Genomic DNA, 26,175 nt, shown 5'->3' on the forward strand with positions numbered 1-26,175 from the left:
GAGTTATGAGAGTTCTATATGATGCTATATATGTTTGTTTTGTACGTTCACAACTATTACTTTATACTTATTGTTTATGTATGTTTGTGTGTGGGTGATATATTTCAATATATTAATTAAAAAATACATTAGTGTTCAGAAGTTGATATAGAAAACATATAAAAACCCAACCAGAGACAAGTCAAGGATGCTTAATGTGATAGACAGTAATAATGTTGCTGAGGTTAATAGCAGAAGGACCAAAGCATTGCTGGTACACAATGGGACAGTGCTTTCAGTTTCAAGAAACGTGGATAAGGACTACCACAGAGCTGATGAAAAAATTCTGGTAATACAAGCTGTGTGCATGAGAGGCTGTTACAAATGAAAAAACAGCTTACTACATTAGATACAGATGAAGATATGATTCATCAGGCACAAATGTAAAAGGAAAGAAGATACAGATTAGGTAATGGATCAGATGGAGGTCAAAGAGAAAGGCTGAAAATTGAAGTTGGGCTCATGTGGAGACAAGAGCAAATAAAAAAATCTAGAGGCAAAAGTACAAAAGAATTAGAGAAAAATTGCTTTTTTTCCCCAAGGGTGACAAGGTAAACAGATATCCAGTAAAGCTTTTTAGAAAGAGCAAGAAGAATGGAAATGTTCTTTGTGTGAACCCACAGAAGCATTGAGGAAGGCCAACTAGTTAGTATAAAAAAGGTAGGTATCCATGCATTTTCTAATTAGCCTTATAAAATGTTCCATTTCCTTGATCTTTGATGGAAATGGACTTGAGAAAATTTATTCCTATTTTGGAAAGATTGTTTTATGAGTCAGGAAAACAAAAACCACACTAGGTATTTCATACAGAAGGAGCTTAATACAGAAAATAGATTAGAAGACCAAAAGGGGGATAGTGAGGTAAACCAGAGATTAATAACTTCAGGAAGCTGCTACCACCCTGTGCCTAGAGACATAGGGGAGGAGATGAAGGTACCACTACTTAGGAGATCAGGAGAGGAACTGCCACTGCAGAGCTGGGGCTGTAGAGTAGGGACTGACGATTCTTCCAGAGTCATTTCCAGAAAAAGAAAGGAAGAAGAGAGAGAAGAAGGGAGAGAATGAATGCTATGCCCTTTCCCTCCTATCACCTTCTGAGTACCTCTGATTGGTAGGATGCCAACTGGCAGTGGACTGTGGGAAACATCATTTTCAGATCCCCAGCATTATAGAACAAACCAAAAGGGTAGACATGTAACTGACAGACAACAACAGGTAAATAAGTAGCACAATTAGGCACTTCAGTGATTCTTGTGAAAGCCAATGGAGAATTGCAGTAGGGACTTTTATTAGTCAGCCAAAGGGGTGCTGATGCAAAATACTAGAAATCTATTGGCTTTTATAAAGGGTATCTATTTGGGGTAAAAGCTTATAGTCACAAGGCCATAAAGCCTAAGTTATTTCCTTTACCAAAGTCTGTTTTCACGTGTTGAAGCAAAGATGGCTGCCTACATCTGCAAGAGTTCAGGCTTCCTCTTCCTCTTAAGGCACTATGATCCCAGCTTCTTCCAGTTTTAGCTGTAGGCTGGGATAAGTATCGTCTCTCTCTGGGACTTGATTCTCTCCAGGCTCAGCTACTCTACTCTCTCCACAAGGCCAGCTGTAAACAGGCTAACAGCTCATCTCTCTTCTTGGGGCCTCTGCCTTGTCTAATGGAGCCTTCTCTCTTTCCTCATGTATCTGCTTCTTTCTGTATTTATTAATAATTCCCAGGGTTCCAGCATTAAAACTCCACAACTCTCTCCTCTGCCATGTCATTTTCTTTGTGGGTCCCCACCCACCAAGGGCACAGGGACTCAACGTCCTGCTGATGTGGCCCAATCAAAGACTTAATCATAATTTAATTAAGTAAGAGTGAAACCTCTGAATCCAATACAATCTAATATGCCCAGAGGAAAAGACCAGTTCACAAACATAATCCAGCATCTGTTTTTAGAATTCATAATATCAAATTGCTTCAGAGCTAAAGTCAGAATCTTAGCTGACTCTCATTTACCTAGGAGAGTTGGATATGGGTAATTTTTCAGAGATCAGTGTTTTTGGTGAATTACACCAAATGTGTATGTTTATATATATATGCATGTTTATATGTGTTTGTGTGTGTTAATAAATGACAGGCAAGAGTGACGTGATATTCAGATTGAATGCTCCAGAGAAACAGGTTGTTAAAATATTGAAATAATTATATACCATTTGGTAAAAAAAACAAACAAACAAAACCAAAATAAAACATTGCCCTCAGCTCTCCCAAGTGATCTTTGGCCACCATGCCCTTGGGGAGCCAAGAGTGGTCACTTGAGGGAGTGCCCTGGTATCACCAACCTTCTTACCAGCTTTTTGTAACTCCCACAGACTGGCTTCCACCCTGAGTATTACACTGGATAGAGCAGACCAAGACCACCCCAGTCCTGGAGACAGGGCATCTGCTCCTAGTGCTGGTGTGGTGGCTGTCACCTCCTCCGAGGCACCCTTATGTGGCTGCTTATATGTAGGTTGTTACATATTTTGAGCATCACTCCTGTATGTAGGTACATATGTATGTTTGTGTGTGTATACACACACACATATTATTTCTTGGCAAAGTCATCCTAAAACATCAATGTTGCATTTTATTTTGCTGTTTAAATAAGAAAGATGCATATACAAATTCTGGATTCCAGTAAGTATTCAGAAAATTCTTTGGATGCTTAACATAAAGACTTTCTTACAAATATTTAAATATATCTCTGAGTATCTTTAAGTGAGTATAACTTTAATGAACGGTGTTCTAGAACCTGCATTTCCTATTGGCATATGTAGTGCTTTATAGATATGTACTTATCCTACAGAGAAGCTGAACACATTTCCTTGTTCTGTCCTTATTTTGCCTTCCTCACCTTTGGAGGTGATAGCCTTATTCTTCCATTTAGTCTGTGACATTTAGTGCTTGACAATCAGGGTAGAATTTCCAGGAAGAGAAATCAGATTCTTCTGAATTTTATGATCTGGACAGTTGTTGCTAAGAAATGACCTGAGAACCCCAATTCGTTCCACACAAAGGTATTCAATTGACAAGTCAAGAGATAGAATTGATTGAAAATTATCAAATTAACCTGGATTTTTACCAGTAACTGAAAGGACAAGAGGGTTTGAGCCAATTATTGTCTCCTGTAGAGTTTAGACAACTTTTTTGAAGATAGGTGGTTTCACACACTATCCTGAATTCAGTGTTTCTCACACTCATGCATTTCTTTGTTGTTGCTACAAAAGTGTGTATCCGTAAACAATATATAGTATTATTTTAAATATTTTTAAAACTTTAAATTCTCCCATACATACAACTTGACTTATTCACTCACTGTAGCTTTTGAGACGACTTCATGTTTATGCATACAAGTAATTCATTTAAATTGCAATATCATTTTTCTTTATATGAATATACCACAATTTGTTAGCCCTACCACCAAGGGGTTTGAAGGAGAGACAAAGTCATATCGTTTAAACTTGTTGGCCAGGCAGAACATCGAGGATGCCAGGAATTGATACTTTCATTCCTACCTTTCTCTACCTGCCTTCAGTTACTTTACTCCTTTCTCTAGATTTTGTCCTGGCCCACTGGAAAGAGTATTAAGATGAATCACTCACAAAAGTTACTCCACAGACATAATGAGCACCCCATATATGTTAGGGAGGAGATAAATATGAACCAGACATTGGTTGACAAGTAGGTGACTGTCAACTCTACAACCGTGAAGTTGTATATATACATTTGTATCTATAATGTAATGCTTGTGTGTTTGAAATACATGCTTATGCTATATTTAAATTTTTCCTTCTAAAAGAGTATTGTAGTTTAAAGTTACAAAAATTACAGCTAATCAGAATTTGATTATTCTTGGTTATTCACTTATTCAAACATGTGTTTTTCTTATTTTGCCAAGTAATATATTTTAAAACCAAAGCTTGAAAAATCCTTACAACCCATTGGTTTTACTGTTAATACAGATGTTATTTACAATTACTACATTAAGTATTTCTAGTTTTATAGATAGAGTGCTTATAAAAATTCAAACTGTCTCCTTCCAAAAAATGGACTCAATAATCAGTTGTCTGTTTCCTTATTTTAATATACAACATTATTGTGAGCCATCAACTTTCTATATTCCCATACAAACTATAATCTATGATTTGCCTCTGTAATTTCACTAATTCTTGGTGACCAGCATTTTTTGAGTGTAAATAATAGATAAAATCTGTTAATAATTGAATTATTCTGGTGACTCCATTTTGCTTGGAGTAGAAAATAGGCCTCTGTATCTCTTTCATTCTTTTTCCTTTATGAACAAGTGCTGATTACAGTAAATTGGATTTTAACATTTGACTAAATCATCAACTGTAAACTAAATGAGTTTTCAGCTGACTTAACTGAATGTTATTAGAAGAACCTATGTGACAAATAAAGTACACATTGTAGAAAAGATCAAGAACTCATGTGAGCCAAGAAATTTCAAACCTAAGATAATACGTTCTGTAAAGATTAAAGAAGATTTTTCAATTATAAAGTAAATGAAACGCATTTTAAATTACTGCAGCTGCTCTTGTTTTCTCCTGTGATCCAGAAACAACCATATTGATTTTTCAACATTTTATTTTAAAAGAAAATCACTGAGATTAAATTTCATGGCTTTGTGAATACTGGGTTAAATGGTAATGGCTGAGAGATGCTGTGAGGGACACAGTTATGCTGGTCTGTCATTGTGTTCAAGTCTTTTTTTTTTTTCCAGAGTCATCTCTTACCTTCATTTAGAGCAATGATGCTTGTGATTTGTTTTATTCAGATCAAGTTTTCAGAATCTGACTACTTTGGCAATGTCCTGCAAACCCGCAAGTATTTAGCACAGTCTGATTTCTTCTGGCTAAGAAAACCTGTCCTAAAAACAGAGTAAGTAACCAAAAAAGGTGAAATAGATAAATATATTGATGGGAAGTAGAGTTTTTTTAGGCCAGACTTCTTAATTTCCCTTAGGTCAGAGTAGCTGGCTTACCAGTTATCTTGGTTGGCAAAGTATTTTTTGTATTTTAGCAACTCATTTCTTATGTGGTTCAGACCTTCAATCTAATCACAGGTCCCTCACTCCTAGCACTGATGAATTTTGAAAGAGGGCCTATTAGGATGTGAACATTAAAGTTATTTTTAGATTTACTTATGAATAAATATAGATAAAACCCCATTTCTCTAGAATTTTATGCTTAGGTAGAAACTTTTAAGGACCTTAAAGAAGAATAAGTATTTTTAAAATAGAGTATGATTAGAAATGTATTAAGTAATTATAAAATTATTAGGCGATGGGAAGATACTTGTAGAGTTGAGATAATCAGTGTCAAAGAACTGATGGCTATATTATTTTCATCCAATAGCAGTTAAGATTTATTCACCTTCTTCCTAGCTACCTGTAGTAATTTTCCCTATATGGTTTTTAGACCAGGGCTTGATTTTTATCCCTGAGCAAGAAGTATATGCTGATGATAAAGCAACTAGTTACTATGTGTGTCCAGCATGCCCAGACACATGCTGTTTGAAGTGCTTTACAAGTTTTAATTCATTTTATCCTCACGTCAATTCTGTGAGGTGTAGGTACTATTATACTCACTCTCCAAATGAATAAAAGGCTTACAATTGAGTAATTCTTCAGCTCAGATTTCGATTACTTTTTGTTTTGCCTGTTGAGGCTCTTGGCCTCTGGGAACGGAAATTTTTTTCCTGCTGTGACCTACTTCTCCAATATTTTTTTCTCTCTGTTCTTTAGATTGGGTAATTTCTATCAATCTATACTCACATTCACTATTTTTTTCTTCTGCCATCTCAAATTTTCTCTTGAGCCCCAGTAATGAATTTTTCTTTTTGATTAATGTACTTTTCAACAGCAGACTTTCCATTTGGTTCCTTAAAAATAGTTTCCTTTTCTCTGTATTGCCCATTTCTCTATATTGATTATTTGTGAAGTCATTGTCATCATATTTTCTTCTAATTCTTTGTACTTATTATATTTGGATTCTGCAAACAAACTTATAACAGCTGCTTTTAAGACTTTGCTGCCAAATCCAACATCTGGGCCCACTCAGAGTCTGTTTCTATTGATTGCCTTTTTAAAATATGTAGGTTTCTTTACATAACTTATAATTTTTAAAATTGAAAACTGGACATTTTAGATAATATACTGTAGCAACTCTGAATCCTGATTTATTTTTCTGCAGTATTTTTTTTTAAAAAGGTACCTTGCCCGGCCTTATACTGCAGGATCAGTCTGCTCTGCAAATGTACTTGCTGATGTCTCTACTCAGATTTTTAATTCTTATTTTTAAGCCTGGCTTCCTAGTGGGTGCCCTTGTATCTGCATAACTTAGTGCTCAGCCAATCCTTAGGGCAGGGATGTTGCTCAAACACCATGAGTCTGCAGGGCTTCTACCCACTGCCAGTTGATCTGTGTGGGTCTGGGAGCACATTCAAAGTTGCAGCCGATTCTTAGTTAGCCCTGGCTTTTACTTTCTGCTGGGCTGTCTCTGCTCATCCCTGCACATGTACCTAATTTCTCTTTCCCAGTCAGCCAGGGATATGTGGAGAACTTAGCTGCCCTTCCTATGGCTCTTTCAGTTCCAGGATCTCCCTATCAAATTTCTGGCTGGTCCATCACTCACCCAATAGGAACCATAACTTCAGGCTAGCTAGCAAAGCTGGAGGTTTTCCCCATTTGTTTTCTACCAAGTTCATTACTTTTATCTGACAAATCTGCAGGTTTTCACCCTCCTCCAACTGAGATAACCTCCTATGGAAGTAAAGCTGCTGAGTTTTCCACTCAGCCCCCTCCTGATAAAACCAAATTCTCACTGAGCTGGGAGGGATGGGAATAGCCTCAGGCAAGAAGGCCACAGACTCCTGCACTACTTATTCCCAAGCTCTAGCTATTTTCATAAATAGATACTTTTCAATTTGTCATCTGCCTTTGGTCAGTTTCCAGAGCCCTAAAGTGGTTTGTGGGAAATTTTGTCCAGTTTTATACTTGATTTTTGTGTAAAGTATGTGTCAACCTCTTCATGCCATCACATCTGGAAGCCTGGCTTCCAGGACCTGCTTTTTAGCCTTGGCTTGATATTCTGGCTTCCAGATCTTTGGTTCTTTTTATGCTCTCTGAGTCTCTTGTTATTCTCTCCTTTCTAACCCTCTGCCCTGTCCTGGCTTCTAGAAGCCATAGGCCCCTGCAAGCAACTTTGGCTTAAGCTGCGATTACCACTTCTTCCTCTTAGCCACGGCTCCCCTCTGGCCATCTGTGCCCTCTGCCCTTCAGACCTTCTTATAGCACACACTCACAAAGTCAGTGATAAATTATTGACTTTAAAAAGTGAAACGAAATCACTCCCCTACTCATCCTTGATTCTAATAGGGAGCATAAAGGAAGAAAGCTAAGGCTTCAGAACTTCTTTGGGAATGTTTAAAGACCTCTACTGGACTGTCTCATCATGTTATCTCATCACGTTATCTCCAAGGCCATCTATCCTGTTTCATTCCCAACCTAAATGATTCAATGGACATTTTAGATTTAGGGTTCTAAGACTAGACTCCCAAATCCTGGGACTTCAGCAAATGATTTCTAATATCCCTTTGACCATCAACACATAGTATGGTAGACACATCTGTGTAAATCATCCTGCCCTTTGAGATCTCCTTCAGATCAGTTTAAACTCTTCTTGCAGCTTTTGGAAAGTTCAAAGATTTCACCATTCTTTTCTGAATTTTCAGACTCTTCTTAGGAGCTCCTCCATATTAGAAATGCTGGCAGTTTTGGGGCCAGCCCACCTTACTACAGAGACTGCCCACTTCTGCTTTAACTGACCCTGATATAGGACTCCATCCCCTTCCTTGAATTCTGGTCCCTCCCACCACTACTTAATATATTTATGTTTGCACCTGACTTTACTGCAGATTTAGGGAGATGGTGGGATCTATATTACAAAAATGCAAACAATTTAAATTCAAATGTTAGATATTCCTGTGTGTACCAGTCCTTTAGGCCACCAGAGATTTTCACTGGATGAACCACTTCTCATAGCCTCTCTGCCTCTTGTAAATGGGCTGGCTCCTCTCTCCCCTTCTTCCTTACCTTTCTCCTCCACATTGCAAACTCCCAAGTTAATCATACTCTACTAACAAAGCAATTTAGTTCTCTCTAGCCTCTGCTTCCAAACTCAGCTCAAGGATCACATGTGAATATCAAAAATCCATAAGATGCCCAGCCAGATGACTGAGATTTTCTTTAATGGGATTTGTTCCTCATAGAAAACAGATAGTATTTTAAATAGCAAATTGGTTTTTTTTGCTGATACACAAATAATTTTAAAGCAGAGAAAGATTGATGAATTTAGTCTACAGATGAATAAATCAAGCTCTAGGGTCTTTAGAAACATGCTATCAGCTAGTTAAGAGAAATCCTGGTAAAAGTATCTTGGTTATCTTTTTCCCAGTCTCCTTCCCAACTGTATAATTTCCAGTTACTGAAAATTTTAAGAATTGAAACTCACGTCCTTTTGCTTAGCATGCTGAATCACAAAGCTTTCTGGTATTTAAATGTGTGGCCATTACAGACAGTGCTGACAACATGCAAAATAAAGACATATTCCACATAATATCCAATGTAATTTAATAAAAATTAACAGGATTCTTTTAGAACCTGCCATGGTCAGGCCATTGTTAAGTGAGGACTAAATTCTATTTTGGAGATTAAGATATACTCTCTAGTGTTTGGGATAAATCATTTTCTGCTGTGTTTTTGTTTCTTATTCCTCAGTTTATTTTCTGTCTTATGTTTCTTTCTCCCTCTGAGGAATACCATATTGTACTCTTTGGACCTCAGGGACGAAGGAATCTCTAACCTTGATTTCTTCTTGTATCCTCCCAAAATGTACAGCCATGGTGTATTAGTCAGCCAAAGGGGTGTTGATGCAAAATACCAGAATTCTGTTGGCTTTTATAAGGGTTTTTATTTGGGGTAGAAGCTTACAGTTACCCGGCTGTAAAGTGTAAGTTATTTCCCTCACCAAAGTCTGTTGCCACATGTTGGAACAAGATGGCTGTCTGTCTCTGCAAGGATTCAGCCTTCCTCTTCCTTCTAAGGCTCCATAGGCCCAGCTTCTTCCGATCTCAGCTGTAGGCTGCCATAAGGCTCATCTCTCTCCCCAGGGCTCATTTTTTTCCCGGGCATTCTCAGCTGTTCATGGCTCTGGTTTCTTCAGCTGCAAACTCTTTGGCTAACAGCTCAGCTCTCTCCCCGGGTCTCCAGCATCCAAAACTAAACTCTCTGTGTTCTCCTTCTCCATTTATTTACCTTTCTGTCTTTGATTGAGCATCCATTTATATCGTTCACAAAGAGGGGCAGGGTTCTCAAACCAAGTCACCCTAATGATGTGGTCAAATAAAAGCCTAATCTTGATTTAATAAAGTAAAAGTGAAACCTCTGAATCTCATATGCCCAGAGGAACGGACCAGTTTACAAACACAATCTAGTATCTATTTTTGGAATTCATAATACCAAACTGCCACACATAGGAAAGGATTAAACCTCCATAGTGGCCTAAATAGGTTCCCTGCATTTTTTTCTGAAAGCATTGTGTTCAGAGGTGTAGTAGAGATGTGCTAGGGATACATTCTTGGCCATATGCAGATAAATGCTCAAGGAATTGGGTGGCTCCCAACCTGCCTTGGAGAAGTGAGAGCTGAGTCACTCAGTTAAGAGACAGTGGAAGAAAGAAGAAGGCACAAATTGGAGGACAACTGTAGGATTCCTTTATACTGACATATTTCTTATAGGATTATATGAAAAAATCTTCATCCCACTGGGTGAGGAAGGCCAATATAGCCATTGCAAATAAAAACACAAAACTCAAGGTTTGGTCAGGTTTTGATTAGCTATGATTACAATTCATTGTATATTTTAACTGTTCAGTTTCAGATATTGTTCATTAGGGTGTTTAGCCAAACCTGGGTTACTAATTGAAAAACTCCTAAATGTGTCATTTTAACATCATCCTAAAGTACTGATGGGCTGTCAGATTCTAATGGCTATTGAATGACTATTTTGAATATTTTATTCATGCCTTGGAAAAATGCCGGCTGACTTGAGGGCTACACAAAGGGTTTCTTTCCTGTCAATGAAAACAAATATTGTTTCACAATGGTATTAATAAATTGGTTAAGGTTTCTGGAAAAGGTTTTCAGGAATGAAAATCAGTGCGATGCTTATAATCCTTGTTTCCTCAAAGTACATGTCTCTTTCAGAGAAAGCAACATTAAAAAAATTTAAGGTCCTCTTTGCACAGTAAAGTGATTTGACAGTCAAGTTTCTTTTTTTTCAAAGGAAATTGCTGGCTAATGCTTTTCAGGAATTGTAGGGAATTTTAACTTTATGATACCCATTGACTTTAATCGATATCTTCCATGTCTGAAAATTCCTGAGTTAATCGAGTGGGGATGATTCTGGAGTTGCTCCACTACACCGGTTTACTTTGAACAGCAGATCATGATTATATTCCCTTTAACCCTCCATGAAGCCCTGAAGTAACATTTGCTTCTTTGTGGATATAGGAGATAAATACCTTTTATCTTTCATTCTCATGGAATCCATTTTAGCTGCACTAATGTGCATTGAAGATGTTTCTAACACGATGGGAAATGTCAGCAAGAGTGAAATTAATTGGGTGGTCATCCCTGAAGGTACATATTTAAGGATCGGTTCTCAGAATTGTCACTTCATCAGCTTGCTTAAAAATAGAGGACTTACTTCTCTGCTCAGTTTGAATCAAAATAAATTTCTTTCCCTCAGGACCCCTTTTCTTTGACAGAAATGATTTTAAACCAGCTTCCCTATTAACTCACTCTCATTCTCCCATGACCAAACATATCCGAATTCTCTTTTTCTGTCTTTCGAAAAATATCTAAAAATACATCAAATATCTGTACAAAAATGGTCCTGCCCAGAATTTTTGTTTACAAAAGCATTGTCTATTGCACGGAACTGGAATGATACAATCTGCAGGAGATTAGTAATAAAGCAATAAATACCCTATGGTTTTTCCATTCCACATTCCCTAGACTATCTTTACAAATTGATAATTAAATTGTAAAACTTTAGCCTAATGTGTATCTATTTTATATGATCCAAAGAAATTAGGATAGCAGTGTCATCTCCTTCAAATTATTATGTTTTGGAATTATATTCCCTTTGTATAATTTGTCCAGTATAATTTCCTCCTCATGTATTTTAAGATTTGAAGTTTGTATGAGAATTCTCCCTACCCTATCCATTAAATCCTTCCCCAAATGCAGACTGTAGGAGCACCCTGAAGACATATAAGAATTTAAAGCACTTGAATGACACTCTGTGTATAAATGCATTTTGATAGATTTAACTGTCTTCTGTTGAACTCATATCATTTGAACAATAATTTTAGCCCATTAGGAACTTAAAATCTTGTTGAGAGATAAGCTGTGCAAGCTCAGATGCTTTCAGGGTCCAGTCAGTCAACAAATGTATGATTTAGACAAGTGTAAAACAATAGGGAGTAGTGGACTGTGGAGAACAACTGATTATATACCCTACTTAAAGGAATTCCATTTTAGATTAAAAACATCATTGTACAGGGCAAGCAACACTTTTTTTTTTCTGGGAAAATTCAACCTGTTGATTAGGGCTATGTTTGTGGACAGCCACAACTGTTCAGTGTTCCAGTTATCTATTGCTGCATATCAAACTACCCCCAAAATGTAGTGGATTAAAACAACAATAATTATTTTTGTCTCTCATTGTTCTGGGGCAGTTCTTGCTCATGCTCTTTCATGTAGTTGTAGTCAGGTAGTGGCTGGGGTTTGAATAATCTCTCTCACCTGTCTAGTGTTGGCTGTTGGCAACACTAGATGCTGGTTGTTGGCAGGAACCCCTACACGTGGCTGTACCACATATACTGAGCTTCTTTGTAACATGTTGACTGAGCAAGAAACTTCTAAGAGCCAGTTTCCAAAGAGTGCGAAAGAAAGCTGGGAGAAAGTCATATTGCCTTTTATTGCCTACCCATGGAAGTCATGCTCTGTCATTTCCCTTGTATTTTATTCTTTAGAAGTGAGTGGCTAAGGCTGGCCCTTAGTCTAGGGAGAAGAATTTAGACTCTACCTCTTATTGAGAGGAGTGTAAATAAAACATTTTGCAAACACATTTTCAAGCCTTACATTAGAGGATAGTAAAACTAAATCTATAATAAAATTGGGCTAAATAAGAGAGAGATAGAAGATATTTACCAGCTGGTTTGGCATAGGCACTGACTAATCAAGAAATGCAAGCATCAACAACTGGTAGGATTTACTGCTATAGCCACCTCATATCAGCTTTGGTAATAATCAAGACTCCAAACATGCCCTGGAGTCGACAAGGCCTTGAATTGTCAGGAATGGTAAGGTCATGTGTTGGAAATAAAGTATGTTAGTCATTCTTGCTGACGCTTCTGAGGTCCATCAGGGTCAGCTTTCAGGGATTGGCTGTTTGATTTCTTTGTTTTATCCACCTTGTCTTTGTCCCATCAGCAGTTAGGAACATTTTCCCTGTGTGTCTCTCATCCTAATGTTTTGAAAGTTTATTCTTTGCTGTAAAGGGAGGGGAGTTAGGAAGAGAAGAGAAGGGACAAGCTCTAGGAATAAACCTAATCTTTTGTACATATTATGATTCTGTTCAATGCTATTTAGAAGCTAAGTTGAGAGGCACCTAGATTCTCCCCTCTTGATGCAAAGAACAGATGAACAAATACTGGGTTCTTTGGCTAGTGTATTAATTTTCTATTGATACTGTAACAAATTACCACAAACGTATCAGCTCAAGACAATGCAAATTTATTATCTCACAGTTCTGTAGGTCAGAAGTCTGGGTTGGCTTGGCTTGGCTGGTTTATTGGCTCTGGGTTCCATAAGGCTGAAATCAAAGTGTCGACTGGCTGGGCTTTCATTGGGAGGCTCTGGGAAGAATCTGCCTCAGTTCATTTAGGTTATTGGCAGAACCTAGTTCCTTGGGATGGCAGGGCTTCAGGCTCCATTTCCTTGCTGGCTTCTGGCTGGGGGTCACTTTTAGCTCCCTAGAGGCCTCTCTCTGGTTCTTGCACTGGTCCCTGCATCTCAATGCTAGCAATGGTGTGTCACATTCTTCTTATACCTGGAATCTCTTGGATGTTGCCTTCTTGTAGCTTCTCTTCTGTTACATCTCTCTGATTCCAGCCAGAGAAGGTTCTCTGTGCTTTTAAGGGCTCACATGATTAGATTGGGCCCACCAGGATAATCCAGAGTAAGCTCCCTATTTTAAAGTCCATAACCTTCATTACATCTGTGAAGTGACTTTTGCCATGTCCGGCAACACATTCACAGGATCCAGGGATTAGGAAGTGGACATCTTTGCCAGGGAGGGGGTGGGCATCATTATTCTGCCCACCACAGGGAACAACATTAGGTCAATCAAAGTGCTTTCCCTTCCACTCGGTTCCTCAGGAAAGTAGGACAGCCAGCAAGTTAATGTTAAACATTAGGGCTTATTGAAATGCTATCCCTAAATATGAAGGAAAAGAATATACATTTTATGGAAATGAGTGTAGGTTTTAGTTTTCATGAGAGAGGATGCATTCTCTTTCTTGATTTCTAGTAATGTCTCCAGTATAGTATATTTCTTAAGAGAATTGACCCTGAAGTCAGGCGACCAGACCTTATGAAAGCATATAGTGCTTTTAGGTCTCAGTGTTGTTATCCGTGTGAAGTGGGCTGAGAATTCTTATGCTATCTATGGGGAATAAACCTATGAATGGAAAGTGCTTAAGACTCAATAAATGCTTAGTGAATAGTATCTCAGGCTGATGATGATAATAGGATGACATATTCATAAAATTCTGCAAAGGTGGGGAGAAGTTATGGGTGGACAAACCAGAATCAGTCGTTGGGTTTCCTACCACTTTCATATGAGTCTGACATAAATTAGTCTATTAGTCTGACATGATTACTCTATTAGAGATAAATTAATAAAGTGTTCTGAAAAGGGATTTATACAAGTTTTTTTGGGCTTCAACTTAGCTTAAGAGGAGTTGCTTAGTTTTAAGTGGTAAAGGGCAGTGGCTGAAGCTCACAACTATCAAAGTCAGGGTTTGGCAAACTTAAGTCCTGCAGGCCAAATCCATCCTTCTGCCTGTGAGCTAAGAATTGTTTTTGTAGACAAAAATTTGCAGTCAATTTGATGCGAGGGCACACTAACTTCGAACTCTTATTTGGCAAAATGCTATCCCCTCCCCCCAGAAAAATAATTCCATTTTTCTGATTAGTAGTCTTATATTACAAAAAATGTACTCAAATAGTATTATATTTTCACTTTCATCAATAAAAATTTGTGGAAATTTTATTTTTCTCTTGTTAGAAAGTACCTACATAATATCCTTCATTTTCCTCTTCACTAGCAAATCCTAAAATATTTGCAATCTAACTCTTTACAGAAAAAATTTGCCAACCCCTGATATCAGTAATCTGTACATTTAGAATGGAGGTGTAGATGCTTCACAGCTGGAAGGGACTCCCGAGATCTCCCAATGCAGTATCCTAATTTTATAGCTAAAATGGAATCCCAGGAAGGTAGGCAATTGTTCCATAACACAGCCCAACTAGTTAGCGAGAGAGGCAGGGTCAGTTATTAAATCTTTTGGTGCATCAGTCAGTAAACTTTCCACTGGAGCAAGCAGCCCCTCTAGGTAGCACAGTTGTGCTTTATTCGTCTCTCTTTACACGGACCTGTGTGTTGTCACCGATCCACAACTTTTCAAAGGAAATGATACAGCGTAGAACTGTAGCTCTCCCATTGATCCATTGAACAGGACCTCCATCCATGGGGAGAGCCCTATTGATTCTGGGATTTCTCATTAAAGCCCTTTCAGAAGCACTGGGGTTGATTTTTTCCCCATTAAGTTAGTAACAGTGAATAGCCAGGCGTGTTAATATATTCTCGTTGAACCATGTTCAGTTTAGGATGAAACTGTTCATTGGGCAGAGTAATAGCCCTAAACTGAGGTGGTAATTTATCCTTGCACTCCCCCATCTCCATTGTTCCATGCTTATCCTCTGATAAATCCAGCTGCATTGTATTTGTCCTTACTGCCCTACTGCCTGTACAATGATGATCGCTCTGTGGCGTTTGTTTTTCTTATTACAGGTGGTTTACAAATCCAACAACCGTTAATGCCTTCTACAGTGCATCCACCAACCAGATACGTGAGTACCTACCAGGTTTCTTGTGTCCTTGTTAGTGTGGTACAAAATAGAAGGAACTTTTCCGTGATTATGATTAGGGATAGGGCATTGTTTTTTTTCCAAAACAGTGACCAGATACGTTGATGAAGGGTGTTTAAGTTTCCCTACCCATTTGTCCCATGTTCCTCATTCCCTTGACCTCATATAAGTTTTTTAAAAAAATTTATATCACCCTTGGTTTTAAAAAAATGAATTACATAAAGAGAACCCCAGTGAAGCCACACATAAAAAGGAACAAGCTTCTGTTTTCTGCTCATGATGGGCTTACTGATTTCACCCATACCATTTTGTTTATTACTACAATTGATGGGAAAAACAAGCAGGTGACTGGGAGATTGAAGACATTGAGGGGCTTATCTGTATGTGGAAAAGAAATCTGGAAATGTTCTAACTAACCCTAAAATGTAAGGTCTGTATTGGCTTCATGTAGTTATAAATGCCATGATAAAATTTTCAAAATTATTAAAGATCAGAGTGGCAAAAATTAAAAACCTGACAATACCAAGTGTTGGTGATAGGGACCTGTATTCACCACTGGTGGAAATGTAAAATGGTCCACCCACTTTGCAGAGCAAATTGGTAACATCTAGAAAAGCTGATAGTGTGTTTAGACACCTTTTGTCCCATCATTTCCACTCTTGGCATGTACCCTCGTGCTGTGATTCTTTTTTTAAATTGAAGTTTATTGGTCATACATGAACATCCATAAACAAGTGTATAGTATAAGTTGTGAACTTACATAACAAATATGCATATCATCATCATCATGAACCCCCATACATTATTCCACCACTAACACCTTGCATTGTTGTGAAACAATTTTTAGAAACTATGAAAGAGTATCTTCAAGACATTACTAATAGGGAAGCGAACTTGGCCCAGTGGATAGGGTGTCCATCTACCACATGGGAGATCCGCAATTCAAACCCTGTACCTCCTTGACCCGTGTGGAATTGGCCCAAGCGTAGTGCTGATGCGCAAGGAGTGCCGTGCCACGCAGGGGTGTCCCCCACGTAGAGGAGTCCCACGCACAAAGAGTGCGCCCCGTAAGGAGAGCTGCCCAGTGCAAAAGAAAGTGCAGCCTGGCCAGGAATGGTGCTGTGCACATGGAGAGTTGACGCAGCAAGATGACACAACAAAAAGAAACACAGATTCCCGTGCCACTGACAACAACAGAAGCAGACAAAAGGAAGAACATGCAGCAAATGGACACAGAGAACAGACAACTGGGGTGGGGGGGAGGAGAGAGAAATAAATAAATCTTTAGAAAAAAAGAATAGCTTTAATTAAGAAAGACATTACTAAAATAACTACAGTCAATATCTTACATTTGGTATATTTTCCCCCCAACCCCCACAGTTAATGACATCCTATATTAGTATTATATACTTGTTATAGTTCATGAGAGAATGTTCTCATATTTGTTTAGTTAAGTACAGACCATCTTCCACCACAGGATTCATTGTATTATACAGTCCCATGCTTTGTACAATTCATTCAAAGTGTACACTCAGTGGCTCTCATGTTCATCACAGAGCTGTGCTGTCATCACCTCAGTCAATTTTACAACATTCTAACTACTCCAAAAGGAAAAATCCCATGCCCCATGTACCTGCTCTTGTCCTTAGAATTGATACATCTTCTTTGCCATTGCCACAAAAATATTACAATATTACTGTTAAGTATCATCCATAAGTTACATTAGTTGTAAATTTCCCATGTATTACCTTGTGAAGGAAGAACATTTTTATACTATTAACCATAATCTTCATCCACCACCAAATCACTGTTACAATCCCTAGGTCATTCTCTAGTTTCCTTTCAATTGAAATATTATATCCACAATCACATTTATAAATCAGCAGTGTTAGTTAGACTCACTGTAATGTATTACCATCAATTTTATTCATTTCCACAAATTTGCAATAAGCGTTATTAAAAATTCTACTATATTAAGCATCAGTACCCATTCTCAGCCCTTATCCTATCTCCTAGGTACCTATACTCTAGGTTTTAACTCCATGCATTTGTTCTTTGTATTTAGTTCATATTAGTGAGACCATACAATATTTGTCCTTCTGCGTCTGCCTTACTTCACTCCACATAATATCCTCAAGGTTCATCCATGTTGTCATATGTATCCTGATTTCATTTCTTTTTATAGCCACATAGTATTCCATAGTATGTATTTACCACCACATTTTGTTCATCCATTAATTGGTTGATGGACATTTGGGTTGTTTCCATATTTTAGCAATTGTGAATAATGCTGCTATGAACATCAGTGTGCAAATGTCAGTTCGTATCCTTGCTTTCACTTCTTCTGAATATATTCCTAGTAATGGGATTGTTGTATCATAAGGTGGTTCTATATTTGGTTTCTGAGGAACTGCCAAACTGTCTTCCACAGAGGCTGGCACCATTCTGCATTCCCACCAACCATGAAGGAGTGTTCCCATTTCTCCACATCCTCTCCAGCACTTAAAATTTTCTGTTTTTGTAATAATGGCCATTCTATAAGGTGTGAAGTGATATCTCAGTGTAGTCTTGATTTGCATTTCCCTAATAGCTAATGATATTGAACATTTTTTCACGTGCTTTAAAAATATGGACTGCTTCCCGAATTTGCATGTCATCCTTGTGTAGACGTCATGGCATTCTTCTCTGTATCATTCCAATTTTAGTATACATGCTGCCGAAGCAAGCACCGTGCTGTGATTCTTAAAGGAAGGGTCTTGGACCAATAGAAACATTATTACCTGAGAGCTTGTCAGAAATGCAAGCTCTCAGGCCCTACCCTAGACCTATTGATCACATACTTGGGATGTAGGGCTCAGAAATCTGTTTGAACAAGATCTGCAGGTGATTCTAATATACGCTACCATTTGAGAGCCTCTGCCCTAGGGAACTCTCCCACAAGGAAAGAGGAGACCTGTATGGAATGCACATGGTGGGGTTGTTTATAATAGCAGAAAAAGGGGGAAAACCTAAATGTCCCCTCTCAGGAAAATGAATCAAATATGGCACATTCACAGCAAGAAATACCACACAGCAATGAGAAATGAATGACCAAGAGCAACAAGTATTAACATGGAAGAATTTTAATATTTCTCTCCCCCTGCCCCCTCCCCCCATTGTCTGCTCTCTGTGTCCATTTGCTATGTGTTCTTCTGTGTCAGCTTGTCTCCCTTTTGTTGTGTCATCTTGCTGCACCAGCTCTCTGTGGGCACAGGCCGTCAGCTCTCTGTGGACACGGGCCATCAGCTCTCCACGGGCGTGGGCACGGGCTGTCGTTTCTCCAGGCATGGGCTGTCAGCTCTCTGTGGGCGTGGGCGAGCCTGCCCTCACAAGGAGGCCCTGGCATGTGAACCCAGGGCCTCCCATATGGTAGACGGGAGCCCAATCGATTGGGCCACAGCCGCTTCCCTCCCTTACCTCTTAACAGTGGCATGCCCCAAGGCTCAGTCCTTTATCCTCTGTTCTCCATATTCACTCCCAGGCTGGGTGATAATCTTACTCTCAGGGTTTTAATCGCAAATCCATAGTTTGTTGAATGCAGGGGGTGGAATCGACAAAGACTTACTACCCTTGTCTGCGCTACCACCTCTCTCCCACCTGGAGAATTGTAATCATGTTCTCCCTGGCCTCTCTGCTTCTATCCTTATTCCCCTTCAGTCTGCTCTTGGTATAATATCATAGCCATTTAAGGATGTTTTAAAATCATATCACATCACTCCTTTGCTCGAAATTATTTACCAGGACCTAGAGGCCTGTCATTTCTGCCTTCACCTTCTACTGCTGTCCTCCTCTCTCACTCTGTTCCAGCTACACTGGCCCCTTTCATGTTTTTTAGAATGTCTAGCCCACTCTCCCCTCAGGACATTTTACATCAAGTTCTCTCTGTCTTAGAAAACTGCCCCAAGTAGTCTCAGTGGTTCACACTCCCACGTCCTTCAGATCTCTGCCCAGATGCCACTGTCTTGGTGAGGTCCTGCACACTGGTGCTTCATTCCTACAGGACTTCCTTGTCAGAGTGGACAACCCTAAGGCTGTGACTGCTCACCACCAGCTGGCACAACCCCTTAGAGTCTCCTTCATGCAGCCACTTTGGGGAATGGAAGTCTCTTCAGGACTTTTTGTCTGAGTGACCAGTAAACAGAAGGAAAACAAGACAATAGGGGTAATTTTTATTACTATATTAATTTATTTAATGAAATTAGTTGCTAAATATTTTAACTATTTTGAATGCAACTCCTTACTATATAAATATTCATTATTAAAGTGAAAATCACTTGGATTTCTTAAGATCCTAAGCTCTAGGTTGAGAATGAAGCTGTACATGTTGCATAGAAACTTATGCTGAAATATGAATTATGACTAATATTTATAATATTTATCTTAATATGATGTTATACATTACAATAATGTATACTATAAGGACTGTTCTATTGAGCAATAGAAAATTGTTTAGATTGTCCATTTTAAAGGAAAATATTACATACCATTTGGTACATGCAAAAGAATATATATAACATGTTGGCACACATAAAGTCATAGTCTATAAGAAAACATATAAAATAAATATATGCCTATGGACCCACCATTCAACTGAGAACTGGGGCATCACCAATATCATTTCATCTATCTGTGGCCCTCCTCATCCCTCACCACAGAGGTAACCACTATTCTGATTTTTATGTTTATTACATTCTTGCTTTATAAAAAATAAGTGTTAAACCATTTTATGTCTGCATCCCTAAACAATGTATTGTTTGTTATTTTTTGCTTTTTTTAAAGCGTAATAATACCAGGCTATTGTCATACTGCATGAAATCTTAGGAAACTGTTTTTTTCAGTCAACATGTTGTTTTTAAGATTCATCCATGTAGCATGTAGTTGTTGTCATCATCATCGTTGTCATAGCATTTTTTCTGTTTTCACTGCTGTATAATATTCTAACGTGTAACTATACCCCCAGGGTTTTAAAAAATTTGTTCTACTGTTAACAAATCTGTGTATTCCCCTCCCCAAATTTTTGCTATCATGAGCAATGCTGCTGTACTATTCTTGTACATGTTCCTGATACAAGTTTTGAGGTATATAATTAGGAGTGAAATTGCTGGCTTGTAGAGTATGCAAATATTCAACTTGACTAGATAACACCAAATGTTTTCCAAGGTGGGTGTTCCGAGGTGCAAAAGTATTTCCATTGTTCCTCATTTTCTTCAACCTCTGACATTGGTAGACTTAATATTCACCAAACTAGAGAATGTAATAGGTCAGCTCTTAGGCAAGAAAAGGTGATGTGATTGTCTCTTTGCCAGTGTTTCCACACTCACTTTCAAATGTCAGTGAATGCTTACTGCTCCTTTGGGGACTTAATTATGTCCAATAATAGTTCTGCCTCCAACGGTGACCCCTGCTCAGCCTTTTTCTTGCCTGAGAAAAGCTGATCCTATCAGAGGTTTACAGAGGAAAAAGCCATTTCAGGGTAACCCAGTAGTTTCTTGAAAGCTCGTGGACAGAGGGGTTTGGGAATGAACAATTTGAAGCAGTATTTTAATTAAGAGATTCAAGCTGTTTCTATTTTCCTAATGACCAGTGCTTGCTCTCACTGTAAATTACATTCCCAGGCAAGATGACAAGGAGTCCTTTGGGTGGCTTTTTTTCCCTCCCTCTCCGTTCTGATTTTCTGAACTGCATATTAAGACAGGTGGAATTTTTCCTTATACATTTCCCCACTGGCTTTCCTGGGACTCTCCCACTTCCCCCTCCCCAACTGCCTTCTTTTTGCTTCACCAAAGAAGTGAAAAATTGAGGTGATTTTCTTAAATGAACATCTTTATTGATTAGGGGCTGATTCTGACAGCATGTGGCCATCTGTTTAATTGGGTTTCACATCTAAGATGTAACTATACTTAGTAACGTGATTTATGAGAATTTCATTCTAGTCCCCATTATTTTCTGATTTATGCTACTTAAGTCTACTTCTGTACACAGCAGAGATTTGAGTGGAAAATAGAAAAACCTGTAGGTTTGTTTGCAAATCCATGCCTTTTTGTGTGAAACACTATGATTTGTGGCCATCTTTCAATGTTAGATTTTTTGTAGGATGGTTAAAGCTCCTTATTTTTCTACCCTTGTCAAGCTCGGTAGCAGTGTCTTCAAACAGAGTGTAGTGTGAAGTAATAATAATTTAAATCTGCCATATGAGAAGTTATACTCAGGAACTGTCACAGAATTTAATTATATTGCCTTAATAAAGTGGTTAAAGAGGAAAACAAGGAGCTGAAGTTATTGGTGCCTAAGCTAGTTTTTCTGAAATTTGCCATAACTGCAAAACTGGTCTTCCTGCTTTTAGGATGGAAATTGTGAGAACCTTGATGGGAGACCTTGAGTTTCACTGATCAGTTGCCTGGCCTTGGCCAAGGTAGTTATCCTTCCTGAGCCTTCCTGTTCCCATCTGCCACTCACGGAGGTTACCTAGCCCCTAGGGTTTTGGGCAAGGATTTGAGATGAATTTTTAAAGTGCCCAGCACATTGCCAAGGTCAAGGTTGGTATATAAAAAACTGGAATGCAGCAACCAGTGTGTTACAGAATAAACAGAGCAGAATACGAGAGTTGGGAGGCAAATATTTTGCACTTTTGCTCTCGAAAAATTTTGTAAGTTAAAATAATATTTTGTTTATTAAAACAAACAGTACTATCAGTTTGGTAAAGGGTCTGATAATTTGGTAATATCTACTATCATTCAGAATTTCCACTCCTGAGTGTATACCCAAGAAAATGAACCCTTATTCCCACCAAAAGTTATATACAAGAATATTCATAGTACCTTTATTCATAGCAAAAGTGCCCATCCACAGAAGAATAGGCAAATAAATTGTGGTATGTGCATACAAGCACATATTACACAGCAATAAAAAAGAACAAATTACTGCTTCCCACTACACGAGATATGAAAATCACTGACTTGGTGTTGAAAGAACCCAGACCCCAAATAATACACACTGTATAGTTCCATTTATGTAAAGTTCAGGAGCAGGCAAAACGAATCCACGTGATAGGGTTAAAAATGATGGCCACCTATGTTGGAGGTATTGACTGGGAGGGGCCACAGGAAATGTTCTGGATCTCCACCTGGGAGCTGATTGCACAAGTGATACATGTATATAAAAACTCATTGTGCTCTACCCTCAAGATTTGTGCACTCTATTGTATGTACGTAATAACTAAACATGAACAGTAACACCCCTCCCCGCCCCCATAAACAAAGTTCGGCACAGCATGTAATATGAATAAACATTTTGGGCTTGTATCAGATTGGCTTAGGCCAAGCTTCCAGAGATATAGACCAGGGATCAGCAGACTTTTCCTCTAATGGGCCAGATAGTAAATATTTTCAATAGTAAATATTTTCAATTTTGCAAGTCGCATGGTCTCTGTTGTAACTCAACTCAGCTATTATAGCCATAAGTGAATGATTGGCTCTGTTCCAATAAAAATTTTTTAGAGATTTATTTATTTCTCTCCCCTCCCCCCTCCCCTCCCCCTCCCCTCCCCCTCCCCATCCCCCCTCTCCCCACCCCTGTTGTCTGTTTTCTGTGTCTATTTGCTGAAATGTCAGTGGCACGGGAATCTGTGTTTCTTTTGGTTGTGTCCTTGGCACGGCACTCCTTGCGCATGCATCAGCACTGTGCATGGGCCAGCTCCACACGGGTCAAGGAGGCCCGGGGTTTGAACCGCGGACCTCCCATGTGGTAGACGGACTCCCTAACCACTGGGCCAAGTCCACCGCCCCAATAAAATTTTATTTACAAACACAGCCAAAGGCCGGATTTGGTTCAGGCAGGGACTGTAGTTTGCTGACCCCTAGTGTACAGTGCTGTGAGAGAATGGGATCCAGGAAGCCGATGAAGTGTGTTCTGACCCAGTTTCTGTAGTCCTTTGGATCTAATCAGGTAGTGGTAATTGAGTAGAGTGAACAGCTCACATTTGGTTTTCATTTCTACTAACCTGGACTGGTCTTTAGAATACAATTCCTTTTGTGTATTTAGTATAGAATGTATATCTGCAAAATGCTGTATTTCAATATTTCATAAATCTCCAATCATATTAGGGAATTATTTTAAGTAAATAAAACCTTGACTTGAAAACAAGCATGGCCTAAGGGCTAAAATCAATGATTTTATTATCTTTGTTGTTATATACAAGGGATTTGTTTGCCCCAGTTTAATCATAGATATTCTGCCAAAGAAGATAAGCCTTTGTCCAGAGGCTGGGCTTATGCTGGCATCAAACTATAGAATTAGTCCTGAAATCAAACATAGATTTGTTTTGCTGTTAAGGAAATAACTGCCTTTCAAATCAGGAGACTTTCTCATATTTTGCTGGCTCTTCCTGAAACCATGAAGTGGCAGCCAAGTTAACAAATACTCACCTGTGGCCTCTTTGGAATTTAATGAAATTAAATCCTTGAATTCATTTGATACTGTACTCGGGGATCTGGGGAGATATGGCCAACATCTAGAATTTGAGATTAGCCTTCCATAGTTTTGGAGTCGGAAGGAAACTAATCCAAACTTCTCATTATCTAGAAGGGATACTGACAGAGCAGTTCTTAGTAATTTTTTTCCCATTTATTCACTTACTATTTATAGAACCCCCAATGATTCTTGCTTCCTGGTAGCATAGATGCCTCTGTGTAGTCTCCTCTCACAGTGACTAAGACTCTCTAACCAATAGGATGCTGTGAAAATGACAGAGAATGACTTCTGAAGCTAGAGCATGAAAGACATTGTGGCTTCCATCTTGTTCTCTTGGATTGATCATGCTGGGGGAAGCCTTCCACTATGTTGTAAGGCCAGTCAAGCAGTTCATGGAGAAGTCCACCTGTGAAGGAACGGAGGCCTCTTGCTTATAACCAGCACCATGTTAGTGACCCATATTGAAAGCGGATTGTCCAGCCCAGTCAAACCTTCAGGTGGCTACAGCCCTGACCAGCATCTTAACTACAGCATCATGAGAGATCTTGAGAGAGTAACATCTAGCTAAGTGGTTTCTGAATTTCTAACCCAGAAACTGTGAGATAGTAAATTTTTATTGTTTTAAGCCACTGAGTTTTGGGATGCTTGGTTTTACAGCAAGAGATAACTACATGTAGGTACTGAGTTTGGTGCTAGGGTATATAACATGGTAGGGTGTGGTAGGTTAGAGTGTGGGCTCTGAAGTGTGAGAGTTTGATTTTGAATCCTGGTTTGGCCATTAGTGACTTGCAAACTTGGGCAAATTACTTAACATCTCTAAGCCTCAGCTTGATCATCTGTGAAATGGAGATGATAGTAGTAAATACCCTATAGAGTTATGAGGATTAAATGAGCTCATGTATATGAAATGCCTGGAATAGAGCCCAGCTCATAGTAGGTGCTTAATTTATCTTAGCTACTAATAGTCCTTGCATTTGAGGAGTTTGGAGAGATAGACTTGTTACCAGGTCATTTGTAAGAAATGATGACGTGTACAAAAGAAGGGTGCATAGTGCATGCAGGGGGTCACAGAGGAGGGGTAGTTATATTTGGGGGAGTCAAGGATGGCTTCACAGTTAAAATTACATTTGAGTGGGCTTTGAAGGGAAAAATTTCTCTAGGTAAAGAAGGGAGGTTGGGACATTCAGGAAGGAGTTGCTGGTTCAAAAGCAATAGATATGGCAGATGAGTAGTGGATGGCTGGTGAGATGGTCATACTGGGGCACAGAGGGTTTATGGTAGGGGCAAGAGAAGAGGAAATGATGGGAAATGACATGTAAAAGAAAAAGATAGGGATTGCATTACTATGAACCAAATATATAGTGTGACATGAACATTTGGTGCATTACTATGAACCAAATATATAGTATGATTTAAAAAATTTATGTGTATCCAGTACATTTAATTTGAGAAATGGGGGTTTCTATTCAACCGTGTTTTCTTTTGTTTTTAATTATTTATATTTTCAATTATTAAATGTACAAAATAAAGTTAAAAAAAAAAGACAGGGCCTCTCAAGCCATGTTGAGGAACAGGCCATAGAGAACTAGTCTGGTTTTCTTTGGGAGGCAAGAAACGTAAAATTTGCTTCTTTAGTCTTAGGAACATGAACATGGCTTGAAGAAAGTTAAGAACAAGGCCACTTAGACCAGGTAGGAGAATTGTAAATGGTTCAAGAGAGAGACAGCCTAAACTTAGGCAGTGGCATTGGTGAGGAGAAGAAGGGAGTGGATAAGTAAAACCCCTCAGGATTGTTCTCAGGTAAGCGTAGTCATTTTTCAACTTTTCCACTGATGCTTTAAAAGGACTCCAGTAACATGGAGATTATAATTGCTCTGTGCAGCTACTTTGGTATGGATCATTAATTAATGTGCCAAGCATTGTGCCAAGTACTTTGACATATATTATCTCTAATCTTCACAAGAACTCTTTGAGCTTGGTACTGTGGACCCATTTTACAGGAGAAACTGAAGCTCAGAGAGGTTAAGTAATGTTCCAAAGTCCACATAGCTAGTAAATTGCTGAGCTAGGAATATAACCCCGGTTATCTGATTGCATGCTCTTTTTGTTTTTTTAAAAAAAGATATTTAGATTACATAAATGTTAGATTAAAAATATAGGGGATTCCCATATGCCCTGCTCCCCACACTGCTCACAATTTCCCCCATTAACAACATCCTTCTTTAGTGTGGTACATTCATTGCAATTGATGAATACATTTTAGAGCATTGCCACTAAGCATGGATTATAGTTTACATTGTAGTTTA

At 38.6% G+C, this 26,175-nt stretch overlaps 1 protein-coding gene and 1 non-coding gene across 3 annotated transcripts in view; one reads left to right on the forward strand and one right to left on the reverse strand.

The window, feature by feature from the left end:
• The window catches only part of PHEX (phosphate regulating endopeptidase X-linked), a 241,879-nt gene that overhangs the window by 172,149 nt on the left and 43,555 nt on the right, over positions 1 to 26,175 (forward strand). For both annotated transcript variants that reach the window (XM_004450363.4, XM_071213373.1), the window contains exons 14-15: positions 4,857 to 4,960; positions 15,285 to 15,343. In XM_004450363.4, the coding sequence (XP_004450420.1) occupies positions 4,857 to 4,960; positions 15,285 to 15,343 (163 nt within the window). The remainder of the gene's footprint in view (positions 1 to 4,856; positions 4,961 to 15,284; positions 15,344 to 26,175) is intronic.
• LOC111762282 (U6 spliceosomal RNA) lies at positions 17,984 to 18,090 on the reverse strand. Its single transcript, XR_002795437.1, has one exon. It is a non-coding gene; the product is annotated as a U6 spliceosomal RNA (small nuclear RNA).

Source organism: Dasypus novemcinctus, chromosome X (assembly GCF_030445035.2).
Source record: "Dasypus novemcinctus isolate mDasNov1 chromosome X, mDasNov1.1.hap2, whole genome shotgun sequence".
Classification (NCBI taxonomy): domain Eukaryota; kingdom Metazoa; phylum Chordata; class Mammalia; order Cingulata; family Dasypodidae; genus Dasypus; species Dasypus novemcinctus.